At 40.8% G+C, this 20,751-nt stretch overlaps 1 protein-coding gene across 4 annotated transcripts in view; it reads right to left on the bottom strand.

Moving 5' to 3' along the window:
* Positions 1-9,326: 9,326 nt before the first annotated feature.
* LOC147887885 (uncharacterized) overlaps positions 9,327-20,751 on the bottom strand; it is a 35,083-nt gene continuing 23,658 nt past the window's right edge. Inside the window, exons 3-17 of one of the 4 annotated variants that reach the window (XM_087393394.1) lie at positions 20,100-20,160; positions 19,855-19,890; positions 19,574-19,698; positions 15,981-16,121; positions 15,792-15,868; positions 15,363-15,655; positions 15,091-15,147; positions 14,616-14,784; positions 14,385-14,442; positions 14,137-14,222; positions 10,576-10,643; positions 10,281-10,383; positions 9,986-10,057; positions 9,856-9,898; positions 9,327-9,731 (exon numbers count right to left, since the gene is read on the bottom strand). In XM_087393394.1, the coding sequence (XP_087249520.1) occupies positions 10,380-10,383; positions 10,576-10,643; positions 14,137-14,222; positions 14,385-14,442; positions 14,616-14,784; positions 15,091-15,147; positions 15,363-15,655; positions 15,792-15,868; positions 15,981-16,121; positions 19,574-19,698; positions 19,855-19,890; positions 20,100-20,160 (1,175 nt within the window). In that variant the 3' untranslated portion in view covers positions 9,327-9,731; positions 9,856-9,898; positions 9,986-10,057; positions 10,281-10,379. The remainder of the gene's footprint in view (positions 9,732-9,855; positions 9,899-9,985; positions 10,058-10,280; positions 10,384-10,575; positions 10,644-14,136; positions 14,223-14,384; positions 14,443-14,615; positions 14,785-15,090; positions 15,148-15,362; positions 15,656-15,791; positions 15,869-15,980; positions 16,122-19,573; positions 19,699-19,854; positions 19,891-20,099; positions 20,161-20,751) is intronic. The other 3 variants (XM_087393390.1, XM_087393392.1, XM_087393393.1) reach the window with 3 other exon arrangements.

Below are 20,751 nucleotides of genomic sequence, written 5' to 3'. Positions count from 1 at the left end.
TTTCTTCTTATGTTTCCGTTCTTTCTCTCCCTCCTCTTCCTCGTCACTCCTAGTTTTGTGACTTCTTATCATCAATGGCATCAAAGTTTCTTCCTCATCTTCCTCCTCTGAACATGTTCTTTCTAAGAGTACTACACTCTTGTCTTCTCTTGTTTTCAATTTTGGACATTCAGGACGATAGTGTCCCTTCTCTTGACATTCATAACAGGTAACATTGCTTTTATCCCTAGGCTTATCCTCAGTTCGTGGAGCCCTAGGTGGCTTAGCATTCACTAAATGCAACTTCAAATCAGCAATTTCTGCCATCAATTTTGTAATATTATGATCCAGTGAGGGAGCAGATACCTGGGATGTTGAGGCTACCTCTACCCGATGTGCCAGAGTCATGACACTTGTAGATGGCTGAAATGCAGACTCAATTTGATGGGCTGCCTCCTTCTTTAAAGCAATGTGAAGAGCCTCTTTAAAATTACTGGGATTTTTGCTTAGAACCTTTCCACACAAGGTAGAATCCAAACCATAAACAAATTTGCTCATCTTGAGATGTTCCATTGCCAATGAACCTTTGGTATCTCCTGTAGAAGATGAAGAAGACTCAACCACATGCAAAGCAGCTTGTTGGTACTTGATGAATAAATCCTCATACCTCATAGCGATGGTCGACACTGACTCTCCTTCCCTTTGGGAAATCTTCTCCAGCTACAATAACAAGGAATTTGGTGACTCCAATGTCCCAAATCTCTCCTTCATTGCCTCGACTAAGCTTTTCCAATCATCCTTGGTATCTTTTGGCAAGGCCTCATACCAAGTTAAGGCCACACCCTACAAGAAATCTGGAAGTATCTCAGCATGTTCCTTCATACACCAACTAGTCAAGCGGTATGCTCGATTGAATTCCCGAAGGTAACTCGTCGGGTCTTCTCCTTCTGATCCATGGAACACTAGAATGTTGTACATCTTGCACAAAAAATGAGCACAAAGAAGAAAGTCCTTGCTTGTAAACAAACTGAGATCATGAGGTTATGATAGAAAAATCCTAGGCAAAACCTACCCGGCATCTCCACCAAAAGATGTGACACAAAGCTGGGGGTTTTGGTGTTGGTCACGTCTCAACCCACAAATTGAAGAAGAGAGAAGCGATTTGGGCATTAGATGAAGATCAAAGAGACACTCACTCTCTATCTTCTCAGATCAAAACAAAGATATAGATGTCAAAGGTGAGGTTGTAGTCTAGCATTGGAAACAAGAAAGGCCAAGGGGAAGGATCATCAGCACGTGCATCGACATTGGGTCTTGCCTCATAGAAGCTATGCCTAGGAACTTGATGTACTCTTGGTACATTCTTGTTCTTCTCCACCTTGCTCTTTTGTAGCACCTTTGTTACTTTCTCCTTTTATTTTGTAGTCATGTAGTTGCTACTTTTTTGGTGTTTCCTTCTACTGAGAGAGCGGGTTTCTAGTTTTCATTGGTCCCTTGGAGGTAAAGGAGGTTGTGTAGTTTGTGGTGATTCTAGATGGCATGTTTTGCTATTTTTGTTGCCCCCTTAGTTTGCAATTTCCACTGGGTCCTCTCCAATAGTTCAAGCTCTTTTGAGGCATAGTCAGTATATTTTGGAGGGCTAGAGGCAACATTCTTGCTACTTTTTGTCACCCACCTATTTGGTTCCTCCTTGGAGATCCTCCCAGCCCTTGAGTGTCTGAAATGAGCTTCTTGTTAGTTGGTTTGAGGCCCCCTGCTAGGCTACGTTTGGCCTAGAACTTCCTCGTGGATTGGACTAGGTTTTGTGCTAAGCTCCTTGCACATTCATCTATGTTGGGGGCTTGGTCCAACTTTGACAATCTAAGCTGCCCTTTGGACTATTATTTTCTCTAGTGCAAGGCTAGATGCCTTTTGCCTTCCCTCATTGAGGTGTTTTGATGGAGGTTGTGCATTGATAGCCTTCCTTTTTTGGTCTTTCTTGGCAGGTGTTCTCAGCTTTTTCTTTTTCCCTTTCTTCCCCTTGCATCCTCCCCCTTCTTGACTAGCAATAATAGTTCTTAGGTTCTTCCTTTTAGGGTGCACATTCTAAGTTATGGTCGCTCTTTGTTCTAGCTAGAGGGGCTATCATGGTAGCTCCATCAATTGGCCCACTTCTATTTAAATTGTCTTGTCCCTAAAAGAAAAGTAGTTGAAAACTTAGTTTACTCCCTTCAAGATAAGGCCATGGTGGGGTACATTGTTGGCCTTATACCACAAGAAGCCAAGCTCATGATTGGATTAAGGAGAGTTAAGCCCTGGATGATGACCACATTCAAGAGGCCACAACCTATAGGAGGGGAGTTTTTTTCAATTGTAAGCCCTAGAGGGTGACCACATTCAGGAGGTCCCCCAACACTTCCTAGGATTTAGTGGAGAAAGACCCCATCTTCCTTGGCTTGCACTTCGTCTATTTCATCTCTTGGTATAATGGATCTATACTTGATGATATAGACTCAACACATCATGACCAAGACCCCAGCATAGATGAATGTGCAAGGAGCTTCGCACAAAACCTAGTCCAATCCACGAGGAAGTTCTAGGCCAAACATAGCCTAGCAGGAGGCCTCAAACCAACTAACAAGAAGCTCATTTCAGACACTCAAGGGCTGGGAGGATCTCCAAGGAGGAACCAAATAGGTGGGTGACAAAAAGTAGCAAGAATGTTGCCTCTAGCCCTCCAAAATATACTGACTATGCCTCAAAAGAGCTTGAACTATTGGAGAGGACCCAGTGAAAATTGCAAACTAAGGGGGCAACAAAAATAGCAAAACATGCCATCTAGAATCACCACAAAGTACACAACCTCCTTTACCTCCAAGGGACCAATGAAAACTAGAAACCCGCTCTCTCAGCAGAAGGCAACACCAAAAAAGTAGCAAGTACATGACTCTACAAAATAAAAGGAGAAAGCAACAAAGGTGCTACAAAAGAGTGAGGTGGAGAAGAACAAAGAGAGAGAGAGAGAGAGAGAGGGGGGGGGGGGGGGGGGGAGAGGGAGATGGAGACAAAGAGGGAGAGAGGGAGAGGGAGAGGGAGAGAGGGAGAGGGAGAGGGAGGGAGGGAGAGGGAGAGAGGGAGGGAGGGAGAGAGAGAGAGAGAGAGAGAGAGAGAGAGAGAGAGAGAGAGAAGAAGAAGAAGAAGAAGAAGAAGAAGAAAGAATAGTCTACAAAAGACCAAAAAGTCTTTGAGACTCAAGAAACCAAGATCATTTAAGGATTGAGAGTCTAGTAAAACCAAAATATCAATTAAGGACCGAGGGTCCATCCTAGTTTCTTTAGAAGACTTATTATTACATCAAGTATGGACTGAGTGTCTTTACATGTACATCTTAGCAACTTTGAAGTCTTTAATGAGGGCAGTGCCTTCATGGTATACTGCCCATTTTTCATTCTTTTGAGCTTCCCATACTTGAGAGAGAGAGAGAGAGAGAGAGAGAGAGAGAGAGAGAGAGAGAGAGAGAGAAGGGGGGGGTGAAGGAAGGCAAGGGTAATGAAAAGGCTAGGCAGGGTGGGTGAGTTGCTCAACATGGAGCAAGGAGAGCAGCAACTTTCATGCTATGCTAGATTTGTCTTTTTTAATATAAAATTCACCTAAGACTTAATGCGGGTATTGTACAAATAAAATTTATACATGAACTAATGATCATTTGTTACTAAAGGAAGTACATGAAGCTAAAGAGACAACATGATTACGTGTCCTACACACTGAATTTGTACACTACCTTACACATTCATATCAACCACAAAGACAAAACACCAAATCTAAAATACTTCAAGGTGACAAGAAAAATTATAAAGTGTTTGAGTTGACATGGTGTTGTGTGTTTGAGTTGACTATGGTTCACTCTAATACATTAAAGGTGTATTATATATAGTCTGTGAATGGTTCATAGATGGAAATATGTCAACAAGGTTGTGCTTTCTTACCGTATCTTAGACATTAGGATTGCCAATTCATTGGAATAAATAACTCAAAATACTCATTAAATTTGAACCACTATTAAATCCATGAATGCTTACAATGGGAAGAAATAATGCATGAAAAATGGGAGTTGAAGTATGAACATGTTAAAACTTAAAGGATTTTAAAATTAATGGTTGAGTAGAAGGCTCACTTTGTTTCAAGTCCATTTTCAACAATGTCCATTTAAATTTATACCTAATGGATGCCATGACCACCATTAAGATTCACCCTCCTCATGAGGTACCCAAAACAGTAAATACCTTAGTACCATATATAGTAAAATGGACATCATGAAGATTACAATTCAAGTTAGGCTACCTAAATAAAATCTTTCCTCAAAGTGAGGGGGGAAAATGAGTTTCTCAATAAAAACTAGGGAAAATGTTGAGGATGTATTTTAGAATAGTGAAAAGATACTTTTATTGGCAATCATGAAGTTGCAACCAACCATAGGATTCTCATTGAATTATGTTCTTTCCTTTGAGGAATTTTTGAGTGTGTGTGAGGAATAGACTCCTCCACACTATGTAAATTTTTTGAGAGGGATAGCGCCTTATCTGTGTGTGAAAGAGGAAGTGATTGATAATTATATATATATATATATATGTATATAATTTATTTATTTATATTTATATTTGTATCTATGGTTATATTTATATTTATATTTATATGTATGTATGTATGTATGTATGTACAGATAGATAGGTAGATAGATACATAGGTAGATAGATAGATAGGTAAATAAATAAATAGGTAGATAGGTAGGTAGATGGGTAGATAGAAAAACAAATAGACATACATACATACATACATACATAGAGAGAGAGAGAGAGAGAGAGAGAGGGATGATTAATCATCGAGTGATCCAACCAATATCATCTCTAGAATGTCATGAATGCTTTTTCCTTATCATCTTCTTAAGAGACTTTTAAGGATGCTTCTAACCTTTTTTTTAAACCAAGAAAAGAGGGATTTTTTTTTTGATAACTTATAAAGCAATATTTAAGAAGGGATCTCCGAGCTAGTTTCTAGGTGTTCAACAAAAATAGCCATAACCGTAGCCAAAAGTACACCAATTGAAATCTAAACAAAAAACATTTCAAAACAAGAAATGTCTTCATGTTTTTGCTGCTATTGAAGCACTTCATGGATGTCAGCCAATAAATTCCATATGTCTTTTGAAACCAAGATATGCTCAGAGGCTAGCGCAACATCCTTCTTGCTCAATTAAAGTGATCTTTTCAATGCATTCATCACACTCTTTATGATGGACTCTTGATCTTGAAGACGTTAGCCAATGATAAGTCAAAAAGCACAACATCAAGAGAAATATTATTATAAACCATGGCATTTCTTTGTGCCTAGATAAACCTAAACATGGACTCCTCAAGACTGGCCTGTTACCCTGCAATTCTGAGCAGCCATGCACATTCCTTACATTTTTAGTCACGAAATGGATCAATGCAATCACACATTCACTCACGTGAGAGATGACATGTATGTACATGTGAGAAGCCATGCATATTCCTTACATTTTCACTCATGGAATGGAGCCATGCACTTACACATTCACTCATGTGAGAGATGCCATGCATGATCCCCTTTCAACTTGATGTTTGCAAGTATTATGGATTGTATTATGCCTATTGAGATGAAGAGGTAATAAAGGGGATGTTGTCTTATGATTCAAGGGACTACTATGCTGATCAATTGTTGAAGGGATCCTAGCTCACCTGAAGGAGCAAGTTATTATGACAAGTAGAGCATGATTATTGGTTCGCTGGATTGTTCTGATATTTATGATCATGGGCTTCATGGTTATTTGGAGTTCTAGTTGTCGATTGGTGGATTAGATACTACAGGGTTGTATAGGATGATGTGTTGAGAAGCTTTGGTTACCAATTACCTTAAACCACGTTGGCAGTGAGAAGATATGTCTCTTTTTTTTGGGGGCAGATAGGAGACATGTCTTTTTTATTATATGTTCATCTTGGGGAATTACTAGATATGCGTCCTTCTCAGGGAGTCACTAGTTTTTCAGAGCAAAATGCAGGATCTTTATTGATGATGGGCATGCCATATTTTTTCTCAGGAGATATGTGTGCTTCTCAGGGAGTAACTAGTTTTTTTATAGCAGACTGCAAGATCTTTATTCATGATGGGCATGCCAGAGTTCTAGATCTCATTCAAAGGAGAACTTTTACTTTTTACTATTGCTTGCTGATGTAACAATAGATCGAAGAAGCTCTTTCCAATTCATGATATGTTATGAGATGCCTATGGTTAATAGGGTCAACTTTACTATTTCTTACTGATGTAACAATAGATCGATAGAGCTTTTTCAATTCATGATATGTCATGAGATGCCTATGGTTAGTAGTGTCAATTTAGCTCAAGTTTAGTTAATGGATGGGTTGTGGACTTGGATATGTCGCAAAGAATGATGGGTAACTCATGTGGATACATAATGTATCATCGGGAGGGCACGTTGTTGCTAATGGATTCCAGACATTGGATTGGTTGAAATGTGACAATCACTAGTTACAGCGTTACCATTGTTGCAGGAGCTTGAAGAGGCATGGCTATTGGAGGCTATGAGAGGCTAGAGACATAGATTGATGGAGGCTTGAGGCTCAAGCCTCACTGATTAGGTTCGAGGTCAATTCCAAGAGTTAGTAGGTGGCCTTAAGCTTATTAAAATCTCTCTCTCTCTCTCTCTCTCTCTCTCTCTCCCCCACTCAACACAGTGGCATGGATCCATAGAGTTGAAATCATACCAACTTTGGGCCATTGTCCACTACAATTTGTATGTATAATAGAATGGAATCATTTGATACCTTCACTGATTTATCATTTTACCACAATGACTTACGAATTAGTAGAGAGCGCAACGAGCCCCAAAGTGGAACCATGCAAATACATATGCTTTTCCCACTTCATCATGTTGAGAGGATAACCCCTTTCAAAGCTAACAATTCTCGAGCCCATAGATTCTATTGCTTTGTACTTGGGGTCAATGCTAGAAACATGTACCTTGAACCTTGAAGCTTTCTTTCTCATATAACAACAAAACTTGAGAAAAAGTCATACCGTGGTCTATATGTCCTTGTTTTTTCCCAGAGAAAAGAACTTTCTATTAATGCTTGAAAAACCAACCATACACATCAATCATACAAATGGTGCTGTTTGTGGAAGAGAGAAAAATTGGCTGTTCACCAAGGAATCTCTGATATAGGGGCTAACAACTAGGGTGGAGGACTATACTCTAGCGAATGCCTCGCTCAGTGAATACATAAAAGACACTCGCATGCCAAGCCGTGCACCAGCTCTTAGCAATCGTATGAGAACTTGACATCCCGTGCTCCCTCATGGTGCTCAATTAATACATAGAAGACACTTGCAAGCCAAGCCTTGCATTGCCTCTCAGCATTCGGCCAAGAACTTGATATCCCACGTCCCATGTAGTGTGCAAGGTGTAGGCGACGACGGTGGTTTGTGGGGGGATTTGGTGGCCTCCAATTACCACGTTTCACAGGTGACCCAAAATTTCCAAGCAGTGATGCTAGATTTCGTCTCCCATATATTGTCCTTGGTGAAGAAATAGGACGTGTTGAGAGGAGCCGCATCTTGTACCTCAAATTGAAAGACCCTTTGCCCCTGGATTGTGTAAGCTAGTGTGATATGGTCAATGGAGAAGGCATGAGCCCCCTCTGTCAACCACGTTGCCACCCCTAGCTAAAGTCCCTCTACATCCTGGCTACAATCCAAAGGGCTCCTTGCCATATCCTCTGTGCTACGGGACAGCTTTGAGGATAATGCAAAATTGCCAGAAGATCTCCATCCACACACCAGTGGCACCTCCCATCCACATGTATCTACTCCAACCAAGGGCCAATGGGCAATCCTCCATTGGCAACCATCCAAAAGAAATATGTAATCTTATGTGACCAACGACTTGTCCACAAGTGTGGCCAAAATCTGCTTTGGCACACCTACTGCTTGATCCAGTGCCGCCCTCTCAAAGGAGTGTAGGCAACACCTCCAACTGGAGCCAACCACCTATGCATGCCAGATATGAAAAGGGCACCTCAACACACCTTTCCGAGTACCATACTTTTGAAAGCCTCTCAGGTCCCACTACACCTCTCGAAGGGGTTGGCCCTCCCACAACCAAAGACGCCACCACAACCCATCCTGACTCATAATGACAAGCATTGCATTGATGAGGTCTATATGTCGTTCTTGTTTGGTCATCTCTCATCTTCATGTTTATTTAGATTCATTAAAGTTCCTATAATACCTCACCATCTCTTCAACAATCAATAACCTTGCTTATGCCTCTACACTAGTTGAGAAATACTTGCTATCTATCCAAGACTATGATCATATCAAGTGTCTTTTTGCTTGCTATTTAAGCTCTACGCCCATATTTTACCGTATGTGAGCTATTGAATTTTGAAGACAAGACCATAATTTACAAGATTCTAGAAGAATATTGCATGCTATTCTCTACTTTCACGAATAAAAACAACTAGAGAATTTTTTGAAACATCCTCATTTGTGATATAATTTTATAAGCACTTGGGAGAGCAAGTATATTTTGACAACCCTCTGAGTTAGTATGGTGCAAAAGTTAGAAGCATGTGAAAGTTAATGACAAGCTGTCTAAAATTTTCTTTAATGGAAATGGTAGATAAAGGGCTTTAAGCCATGTTGATAAACCCAAATGTCAAAAGAGTTTTATTCTTTTAATGTAGCACAAATGTTTATTGAGATATGTTAAGTTTTAGATGACAATAATCTTTGAAACAATCTGAGCCCCAGCTCCAAGAATTATGAAAGATTATTGAAGGAAAACACCTTCGATGAGCGCATCATGAAACAGAAGACTCCACAATCAAGAATATGTTTTATATCCAGTAAAGTTAGATTTGATCAAGCTTATGAGCAGTCTATCCATAGCCAAAAGGTTTTTGTATGTCTTTATGAAATAAAGGTAACCAAAATGGCAAGGAGGGGGTGCAGGGAGGTTCCTCCATCTTGGCTTCTCTATGCAGTGTCGTGCATGCCAAGTTTCTTAACCTTACTGTTATGGGATTGGATGATCATAATTCGATAACTTATGACTTACAATGTGGACTCCTATATCTTAAAGTCTGAATGTGTAAGCTTTGTGGTGAATTTCCGTTTAAACATATTGGTTGGTGAAAGGTTATTATAAAAATGTTAAATCTATTCAACAATTTACTTAACTAAATTTATAAAAGGGAAAAGGTGAAAACATGATTACCAATAGTCCAAACAATGATACGAATGTGCACTTTAACTCAGCCAAAAATGTCTGAACTACAATGAATGTTACAAAAAGATACCTTTGGAGTCTGTAATCAGCCGCACAGATGAATAAAATGACAAGCCTCACCACAAAGGCGGATCTCAGATAATAAAAAATGGAATGGATCTTTCATGAGGATATGAAATGCTTGGAGCAAATCGTTACCTCCTGACATTTATTTTGTCCAGTCCCTTGGCACCCTCGTGTTTGTGATGCGTATATATACAGAAAACCTATGAAAGTATAAGAGAGTGGATCTCACTTTTTGCTTATGTGTAATAAATCCAAAAGCTTCAACAGAATGCCATTGGCACAAATCAATTCCCTTTGCCAAAAGTGTTCTCTGTCTTCCCTCCTCCATCTAAGACTATGGGAAGACTTCAGAGCTTGACATACTTCTGTGTGATAGAAAATCCTGAAGTCAAACAAGTCAAATGGGTCGCTTTCTGAATTTGAGCAATCTATTTCACATTAAAATAACAATTTCCCAACCGATATGGCTCTGTGTGAACTAGGAATTATTCACTAGTAAATTGTACCTTAATCAGTGCGGGACTCCAGCAAAAAGGCCAAAGCTAAACTCTACATTAAAAAGCATAAACCAAAGGCTTTAGGAGAACAAAGCCACTCATGATTCATATTCACTCGTAAAAACATTTCTGTACCCACCTTCAAAAGCTCTGAAGCCCAGAATTTCCAAGCATGAATTTCCTTCTTAATAGCAACAGGTATGACTCCTTGCTGCACATCCATTCAAAAAAATATTACGTTAGAACAGCTAGAACATATCTTCCGTAAATATCAATCATATAGTTGAGCTATTATAAGTCTATTCACTCCAGCTTATAGTATTCCATTCGTACACCGGTAAGCAAGTCCCCCTGCTCCCACTTCAATCTCCACACAAATTTTCAATGATTTCAAAAGAGAAAAGACCATTTACAAGTACACACAAGAAAATTACCTTAATCTTTTACTGGATTGCATTTTGGATCAATGGCTTTTCGTTTTCGTAAGTTTCTATCAAACAGTAAGACTGTACTCACACTCTCCACAATGAGAATCAACTGTGAGATCATTAAGAAAGAGTTCAATGCCAGTGTAAATGGCCTGTGGTGATATTAAGACATTTGATTGGGGAGAACTTATCATCATCCTCAGTGTGATTTCATAAGCATTTTCATTTGCAAGACATCAAAGGAAGAAAAGTTACATATGAACTTGGAAAGTAATTTGACTTATGAAGAGTAGAAATAAACCTGAATGCATGCATATGCCAAGGCTGTAGCAAAATAAAAGTTTGCATTACCTGTTCCCTGCAAGATAACTTTTCTATGCTCAGAAAATATGCATAATATTGTCAGCATTCATACATGACAGAAGCCACTGTGTCATTTTTAAAACCCAGTGGCCAGCATCCTGGGGATCCTTATCCTGAACACAAACAATTATTTTGTACACAAGGAGGGAGGTTGCTCCTCGCTTGACAATGTGGCACTCCCTTCCAGAAGTTCTTTATCAAAAAAAGATGGAATGCAGGATATGAATCCAAAAAAGCAGCAGTTTGATAAATGCATAAACTGGCAAGCCTCAATGCATCAGCTCCTCCCAGATGAAACAATACACGGGCATATCTGTTAGAGGTGACATCTCCTGCATCACTGAGTGAGGGCCTTGGTTGTGGGTCTGCCCGCCCATGTGAGATAGAGTGAGGGCCTTGTTTGTGGGTTTACCTGCCCAGGAGAGACAGAGGGAGAAAGCAATGGATGCTGCACGGTCCCCGACTGTGAGAAGGGTGTACGGAGCAGATTCAGGGCTGGTTTGCCCTCCTTTGGGGCCTACCTAGTGCTGCCATTAGTCTGCTCTTATGGCGCCTACTAGGCACCTTGGTTTGGGGGCCTTTTATGCCTCTAGACCCCTGCATGCTCACCGACCAGCCAGTCAGCTGGCCCTCCCTGGGTCGGCTGACCAGTCGGCCACCCCCTACTCCTCTAGTCGGTTACCTAGGGCACAGGGGGGGACCCTATATATAAAGGCCCTGTCCCCCATTCTCTCCATCTCAGTGCACACAGCCAGCAGTCCACTTGGAGTTGAGGTTTTGCCCCAGCAGTAGAGCGGTTCTCTCCTGAGATCCTTGTGCAAGTCTCTCTCTCTCTCTCTCTCTCTCGTTCCCTCAGTTTTCCTGCAGTTGTGTGAGTAGTTTGCTCCCTCTCTCTCTCTCTCTCTCTCTCTCTCCTTCCTTCAGTGTTCAGTTCCGTGCACTTCTCACATGGTATCAGAGCCAAAGGTTGGCTAAGAAAGACCTGGGCTGTGGAGAGGACTTGGGCTACGACACTCCTTTGGAGCTGTTCGAAGAGGAGATTCAGAAGGTACCCGCCGTTTTCGGAGCATTGAAAAGCTTTAGGGATCCTAGATCAGAAGGAGGCCTAGAATTTGGCCGAGCTCTCGAACACAGTCAACGCAAGGGTACGTTCTTTCATTTTTTTGAAGTGTACTCCTCAGATTCTAAATCATGTGAAGCATATGAAGGTAGCCAAAAGTATTTGGGACCACCTGGCATCCTTATATAGCAGGACTTTCCCCATGGAGAGGGTTTCTCTCGAAACTCAGATTCGATTGTTGGATCCTGCCAAGTCTTCATCGATCCGGGAGCATATCAATAAGCTTCACGAACTTCAATAGGAGATTCTTCAAGCAAGGAAGAAGATTTCCAACGAGGATATGGCCATTACCCTACTCTCTCACCGGCAAAATGAACACTCTGACTTGGGAAGAAATGGTACCGATAGTGCTAGATCAGGAGGAGAGGTTTCAGAGTTCCTCCCATGGAGGTGGCCCCGATGCTTTGGCAGCTCCGCAGCAGGGAAAGAATCAAGGTCATCAGACCCCTGATACAAGGACAGAAGCAGAGAAAGAATCACTCAAGGCAGAGCGCTCATGGGCCAGAAAGGCCATTACTGGAGGAAGTGCCCTCTATGGACTACCAATAAGGGTACCGGTTCCTCCTCTGCTGTCATACTCTTGCCGTTGTTGACATAGAAATTATCGATTCTCTCACTTCCTCTCTTGGGGAGGGGGTGGTGGCTCTTCAAGCCAAAGATTCCAAGACCTTGATCGTCGACCGTGGGGCGCCCCGTAACATGTGCCCCTCTCAAGCTGGGACTCAAGGATTTTGTGATTTCGGGGGGTATGTGTGTATCGGCAACAATTACGTCATCGAAGTACGTGGTGAAGGCAGTCTCGACATTGTCCCCAACGGCAAAGGAGGGATGCACTCTTCCAGGGTATTGTTCGTTCTCTCTTGGCTTTAATTTGCTGTCCGTTTATGTACAGTCAAGCTGCTCGATGCCTCATTTTTCTCTGCAATACCCATCCAAATATTGAGTTCATTGAATCCCAATTCAGCAGATCATGCACAGCCCAAAGACACACCATTGGTGTGCTGCAAAGGGTGTTTTCAGATATTTGCAGGATATTTCTCTGGGTTTGTTCTATGCTAGGAGGGCGACTTGTGCTTTCAGTGATTCAGATTGGGTTGGCGATTATGATACTAGGCATTCCACTAGTGGAAATTGTTTCTTTATTGGCAGTTCATGCATTTATTGGTTGAGCAAGAAACAATCCATTGTGGCAACATCAACTTGTAAAGCTGAGTACAGGGCAGCCTTCACAAGTACAACAGAATGTGCCATAAGGAGTGTTAGGGGCACTTTTTCCTTCTAAGGTTTCCCCCCTAACCATGGTTAGTCGTTAAATTTATTTTGTGTAAATTGTAACCTAATGTGGGTTAACCTAGGGCTTTAGGGTTTCATTATGTTGCCAGTCCCTTGTACTCTTGTTCTTGCAACTTCATTTCAATAGAGCTCCACGATTTTCCTTGCTCCACCAATATGTTCAAGCACCATCATTAATTGTTAGGCATCTTCTAGTGAGTGGGACACAAGGATGAGATCGTCCACATGTAGGAGGAGCAATGTAATTGCTGCACCAATGCACGCTCCTTGGTTCAAACCCTCACTATACAAGGTAGAATCCCAATGGGAATATAACGACTTGCAAAGAGGGGGGTGTTCCATGCACATCCATCCTAGCCATCTTGGCCACCACACCTAACACAGGCTTTGATACCCCTGCCATGACCCATGTCTAGATACAGTTTGATCACGCATCGATGCACTCTGAGAGCCACCTACTTCACAAGCGGAAGCAAGCTTACACAGACACTTAGAGGCCCTGAGGTATTTTGCACGAAGAGAGATCTAACGGTCAACCTTGGGAAGACCAAGGTTATGATGTTTAACACCTCAAGGGTGGCATCGCATTGACATTCTTTTACCTTCTCCTTGACACGATGTATGACGGTATCCATATCATGACTTGCAACCTTGGTTCTCTAGAAGAGGGGTTTGCCCAACTAGCTCTAGATTCATTGCTATAGAAAAGGGGGGTTCTACCCCGATGCAAAGGGAAAGAAGGAGAGCGTTCAAACTATGCCCATAGAAGTACAGCATCATAATTGTCAGTCACTCTATCTTGCCCTTTGAGGTCTATGCCTAGAAAATAGACCCATACATAGCCGCAAACTTTAAAAATCAGCTCTCAATCTTGAAAGTGTTTCTATTGTCTTGCAAATGAGGCATACCCCTTGGTACGTCTATCCCAAGTGCTTTCCTTTGCTATCCAATAAGATAGAAATCAATCGGAACAACATTACAATAGATTATACAAAGAAATCCAAAAAGTAAACCTAAAACAAAAGGAACATATGGAGGTAATTAGACAAGATAAGAAACAGTAAATGTCAATGAAGTAAAATTTACCCTCCAAATCCATAGATTGTACATAACAGGACTTAAAAGGGCAACCCCAATGTAGCCATTCAACAAGAAGAACGCGAAACGCATTCCTGCAAAGCCATATATATAAAGAAATCATAAGCTGTCAACCAAAATTTTAAGTTTATTGGCTCTAAAGAAAAGAGTCTTAAAAGACAAAGTGACATGAAGAATGAAACATTCAGCATGGCTTTTATCATCAGAGGAGCTGGGGTAGTTCAGCTCTAGCATACCAGAAAGCTCATTTATAAAAAGAGGCATCAGGCCCAAATACAAAGCTGCATCACCAACCTGTACCACAATACATGAACCCACATCAGGGCTAAATACAAAAGCTGCATCCCCAATCTGTACCACGTCACTCGAAGATTTAATAGTTTATCCTCTAATCCTCAGAATTTATAACTGAGTACCTCCTGAACATATGAGATGTGCAACAAGCTTGTGCTGAGCTAGACACTTACTGACGGATAAGACTTAAGCATTGCAGAGATGGCCAAAAAAACAAAGGCCAGAAAGACAGGTCTGTGATGCAGTCGGATGGTGAGAGGTAATATCATGAATAACATGTTTGCGTGAAAGACCAGGAGGAAAAAAGGTCTAAAGAAGTCAAAAACTTCTGTGAAGAAATACCTGCAAGGAAAAAACATAGTCGGCTTATGAAATGGCATTATCCTTTAACAAGGAGCCACCTTGTTAACATGCAACAGATATAAATTTGATGTATATGACATATACCTTTGTAAGACTAGAATATATCAAATCGTACAAATTCAGATTTTTGTTGTTCTAAAGTCCTAACTTCTATATGACAACTGGATACTCTAAATGACTGGATTATCAAGAAACAATGGAAAAATACATGCACTGATTGCTTGCTCCAAATGCAAGCGCAATTAGTCAACGCGACCTAATCAAGCAATTGATAAAAGAATTTACCAAAAAACTCCAAGATTTGGTGAAAGATCCTCTACGCTCAGAATAAAACCGTAAGTCCTGCCAAATTCACAGAGAAGGTACAGCATCTAAGAACAAGAAAATTGCAAATTTTCAAAGTTCATATCTTTCTAAAGATTTATTATTATACTCTTGTACTAACAGTAGGAGAACAAGATAGATAAAAAATAATCTGCAGAGGGACACGCAAAGAAACTTAAATCTACAGTAAATGGATAACCATTGGACCTGCATTAAATGCAAAGCATACATACTCTGAAAACATTTCTTTAAGCCCTCCAGCTTTTCCCACATAGCTTTTGCACAAGACTAAGATGTAAGCCCACCAGACAAGAGACCATATGATCAAGTCCCTGAAGGGTTTGGTTTTAAAATTGTATGGATAAACTTCAGATACAGCTGCTTGAGATACTGCGATTTCTTGCTGTCTATCAATTTCCAATGAATTAGCTGTCCCAGATTCAGTCCCAAAAGATTCCTTCAAGGGGATCTGTTTGAACAACTTCTTAGGAGGATGGTCTATGCCAAAAGACAAGTTAAGAGCTATCTGTAACCAGTACACAAACCAAGTATAGTAAGAAGATGAAACACGTGAATGATTCAAATTCTAGAACACTGACTATCAGAAAAAATGATAAAATCTCCTACTTGTAAATACTGAGGAAAAGAGAAATAAAATTTACAGGAATGAACAGAATTGCAGGATAGAGAGACAAATGTGTTGCCAAAGCCCATCCAAAAGCTGCAAGGGGAACATGTCCTGTAAAACAAACATCAATCATGAGCCAGGAAATGCAAAGAGTTATCTGCCAAGACCAAAATCAGAGAGGTCTTGCCACAATGATACGTCACTCCATAGTGATTTGTCTCACCTGATGCAGCTCCATAAAGCGCTAAAGTAACTATAGCGTTCTCAATTGATGAAGTACATCCACCAACAGAGCTTACTATTGTGAATGGATTCCACAAATAAAATATCGCCGCTATATCTCCCATCCCAAATGCTGTTGGATCTGCAAAAATAGCTCTGCCAGTATAGGTAGTCCTTCTATTCCGTATCTTCACAGAAATTATAATCATAAGAAGAGATTTATACCAAATCACAAAATCCACCTCACTTTAAGGGGATTTGCACCAAATAGACCACATGCAAGAGAAACTGTAAAGAAGTCTAGGAACTACTTTGGTTCTCTTTACATTCACCTACCCTCTTGTTTCAAAAGAAACTTGTCTTCTTTAGAATAAGTGTATTATTGAGTTATTCATAAGATCACAATTGAGAAACAGTTTAAAAGACAGCTCATTGATGGCATCCTCAATCGTCTATATGGAAATAAGATATTTAAGGATCCCATAAGTACGTGGTTCTTGAAGACCTATGAGTGGTCCCTTTTGAATTACCACAGATTCATAGTTCTTCAGATGTACACAAACTGCATTTCACATGACATTTGGGCTATAAGTTAGCTTGGTTGTTTCATTTGACCTTAAAATGCCTTAGCACATCAAAAGGACAACAGACCGCTTGTTCTAAATTATTGGAGAAACGAATAAGTGAATGGGCAGAATTCTCGCCACTTTGTTTAGCAGAAAGTGGTGGACACTTTGTGGAGAGGATGTAAGGGGAAAATGAAGTTCTACAAGAAAGAGATCAACCCCATCCATGCTAACCTACACTGAGCAACAGTACCTCAAAGGCAATATTTCCATGTACAAAAGACATGTTATTCGCAGATTTATAGTCAGCTCCCATGACCTAGAGGTAGAGACCGGTACATGGACAGGGGCGATTAGACCGGCACAGGATATGCAGACTGTGGTACCACAAGATCTAATGACATTTCTCTCCCTCCCAGCACGACTAATTGGAGCTACATTCTGGCGACGCATAGGAAGACACTCCTAGCATCTAGGAGCAAGCATTGACCACCAGGGGGCGGGTGGATGTGCAGCCCTCTCCAAGATCACATATGCCTATACTCTCTATTACTTGTTTTCTCATCTTTTTTATTTCTGCATGTTTGTAATTTTGATTTGTCATCTCAGAAACTATAGACTAAGTTGGGTATGTTTAAAATTTACATACCGTAGTGCAGTTTGTCGTCGTTTTTTATTATCCAGTGGAGTTATGTGTGGGATTCCCTGGACCTTCTATTTTGTACATGTCTTTTTTCCAGTCCCATAGATCCTCACAGGTCTCCCGCAGACTTTAATACAATCATCTCATTTCTTTTCTCGACCCATCAGAGGGCCTCACCACCGTGATAAACTTGTGCCCACCAAGAGGAAATCCTCAACTATTCCCCAATTCTATATCTATTTCCTCCTGTGCTATGTGATGTTCAGCCCCAGGGTAATTGTGTACCTTGCACTAGAGTCAGTTTTTTGTAAATACATAGAATATTGCAAGGGTTTTACTGCACCCTGCACCAGCCCATGACGGCTTGTACTTGCATCAAATTTGGACAGATTTTTTTGTCTCATAGGCCCATGAGGCCTTCAAAGTATTCGAAGCGGTTGTTGCAGAAATTTAAAATGGAGAACTGTAAGCCTGTGGCTACTCCATTGGAAAAGGGACTCAAGTTGAGTAAGCATGATGCTGCTGAAAAGTTTGATGGCACTTTGTACAGGCAGTTGGTTGGCAATTTGATATATCTATGCTCCACATGGCCTGATTTTGCCTATGCCACACGGCTTTTGAGCCAGTTCATGGATTGTCCCACCATCACACATTGGAATGCAGGAAAGAGGGTTCTCAGATATGTCCATGGCACTCTCTCTCTTGGCTTGCATTATGCTTCAGATTGCGATCCAAATCTGAGTGGTTTGACCGACTCAGATTGGTCAGGGGACATTGACACCAAACGATCCACTACTGGCTATTGCTTCTCATTGGGTTCAGCCTGTATCTCATGGCTCAGTAAGAAGCAAGAGCAAGTCTCTCTTTCCCCTAGTGAAGCAGAGTACAAGGCTGCAAATTCAGCCACTATGGAGTTAATGTGGTTAAGTCATGCTTTTTTGCATTTTGACACAGTATCAAAGCTTAGGTCAGACTCACCACTGAGTAGAGTGTCGTGGCTGCTGTTCATGCATCAAGCATCTCGTGAAACTAAGCTGTAGGAGGCTAAAAACTTGAGACCTGTTTGAGGTCTGGAAGTCAGGACAAAAGCATGCTGGAGAAGAGCATGCCCAAAGGACAAGGCTGAGTGCAGGGCCCAAGCTGATAAACTCTTTTTGCCGAAAAAAGTTTCAACCAACTGTCTTTTCTTACTCATGGCAAACACTTTTTTTTTTGTGAGAATAATATTTTATTGCTGTGAAATAATTACATTCATAGGTACTCCAAAAGCGGAGTAACTACTACTTAGCTGAAAATCTCAATATAAGCCATATATACATCATGGTCAATCAAATGAGTCTGAAAGCAATCATAAAACGATTGCCATAGAGATCGTTTGAAAAAAACAAAAGATGGAAAAGTAGGATCATCAAAGACTCTATGATTTCTGTCCATCCATAAAGTCCAAAATGCCCAGTAGCGCACCCAAACAAAAAATAAATCAAAACCCTATCTAGCTGGATGAAAACCAAATAACCAGAAGAACTTGCCAAAAGTAACAGTAGGAAATCTCGCTCGAAGTCCCTGATGAATGAGAGCGAGGAAATCACAAGTATGTGGACGGTGCCAGAAAATGCGAGGCACAGATTCAGCAGAATGTAGACATCGGTGGCAAACAGCCGAGGCAATATGTCTATGCGCGAGTAATTGCCCAGATGGAAAAATGCCAAGTAGGACTCGCTAGAGGAAAACCTGTTGCCCGCCCTCAAACAACACACGTTTTTTTTTTTTGGGAGGGGGGTGAAAATTTTGTCGATTTATATTACAGAATCACAATCCAAAAAACGGGATGTGGGAAAATACATCACGTGAGTCTCTCTCTCTCTCTCTCACACACACACACATACACACACACACGTGCATGCATGCTTCTATATATATACAAGTAGATATGCATATACATATAGAAAGATAGGCTTAAACATAGTATAGTAGGACTAGCATACAAGCAAACCCTCAGCTGCACACGGACACACAAGCACAAAACCATACAACAGTCTTCATACAGAGTTTCTCTCAGAATCTGGAGATAAAGGACATAAATTCTCAATCAAGGCTAGAAATCTCTAAGTTACTACTTTACTTCCTATACCACAACAACACAAATAATAAATGGTGATATCTGAAAAGCATGTCAAACATTCAAATATTGACTCCAAATAGAACATCTATACATATTCAGACTCCACACTTTGTTCATTGTCGTAACTTTCACATGCCCCAAGATTCAGATAAAACCTATTGCATAATCTGCATGATCTGAAACAGAAATATTTTCAAATGCCTCGGAGTACAAAGCATCATCTTAGGAATCAACTGACGTAAAACTCTTGAACATGTGCATACCACCGATTAGAGCAACCTTTGATAAACCCAATAATGAAAACTGCTTTGACTGGGCAGATTGCAAGCATCTTGCGATCCCGGCCAAGAGTGAAGCTGTGACAAAATCTGCACACACACAGACCAAACTGAAGTCCAAGGCTGTGAGACTCGAAAGACATCCAATGAAATAAAGCCCCACTTTTGCGAAATGAACCTTGACTTGATGTACCATGCTAGACATATGAAGCCAATCACACAAAAATGTCAGATAAACACTCAAGTTATCAGGGAAAGAAAAATGCCTCAAAGTAAGCTCCAAAGCAGACTGCCCTCCTGCTCTGCAATTACATTCCTGTTTGTTAGCATATGTCACAAGGCTATACCAGGGTTTGATAAGAATCTTAAAATGCCATCCGATATGTACTAGAAGAAATACTCTGTATTATTTCATCCTTTCCCTTTCTATTTTGTTCACTACCCCTCTTGTTACCATGCAGAAAGCCATCGTGTTTACTTCTTCCAAAAGCTGACAAGAAAATTCCTTCACCTGCTGGCTGTAAGAGGGCCCAGTACAGCAAGCAACAATGGTGATCCATGATATGCTGAGCCTGCACACTCATCCACAGAAAGTCGAATTCTTGAAATTATGTTTTACACAATTGCAATCCACATTAACGTTCCTAATACACTTACGAAATAATTTGAAACAATTCTCTCTCTCTCTCTCTCTCTCTCTCTCTCTCTCTCTGTGCACTACAAGTGGAGGATTGGATCTGATCCACAGGAGCAAATATACTTTCTACAGAAAGAAGTGAGAGAGCTGAGGCTTATGGTTGCAGCTCTTGGAAGAAAGATGAAGGAGATGGAGAGCAAAGGCAAGCGAGAAATTATTGCAGAGGTTATGGAAAAATGCAGCACATCTCCACCAGCACCAACACTTGTCTGAAGGATAGGGAGAGAGTGAGAGCTAGAGGGAGTGAGAGAGTCGAAAGCTTGGAAGCTGTAGTTGCAATAGAATAGAGTGTAAAGAGTACAACACAAAGTGAGTAGGATAAGGTTTTGTCCTAGTGACAAAACCTTAGTAGTCACTAACCATAGTTAGTGAACTAACTGCAGTTAGGGGGAAAAACCTCTAAATGAGGGAAAAGTGCCCCTAACTAACTTATTATATTACATTGGTCACTGCTGAATTATATCTA

The sequence above is a fragment of the Dipteris shenzhenensis genome, chromosome 22 (genome assembly GCF_047967505.1).
Source record: "Dipteris shenzhenensis isolate YYH24624 ecotype China chromosome 22, Dip_SZ_1.0, whole genome shotgun sequence".
Lineage (NCBI taxonomy): Eukaryota > Viridiplantae > Streptophyta > Polypodiopsida > Gleicheniales > Dipteridaceae > Dipteris > Dipteris shenzhenensis.
Note: the sequence above shows the minus strand (reverse complement) of the source record. Positions and strands in the feature narration are given on the sequence as shown.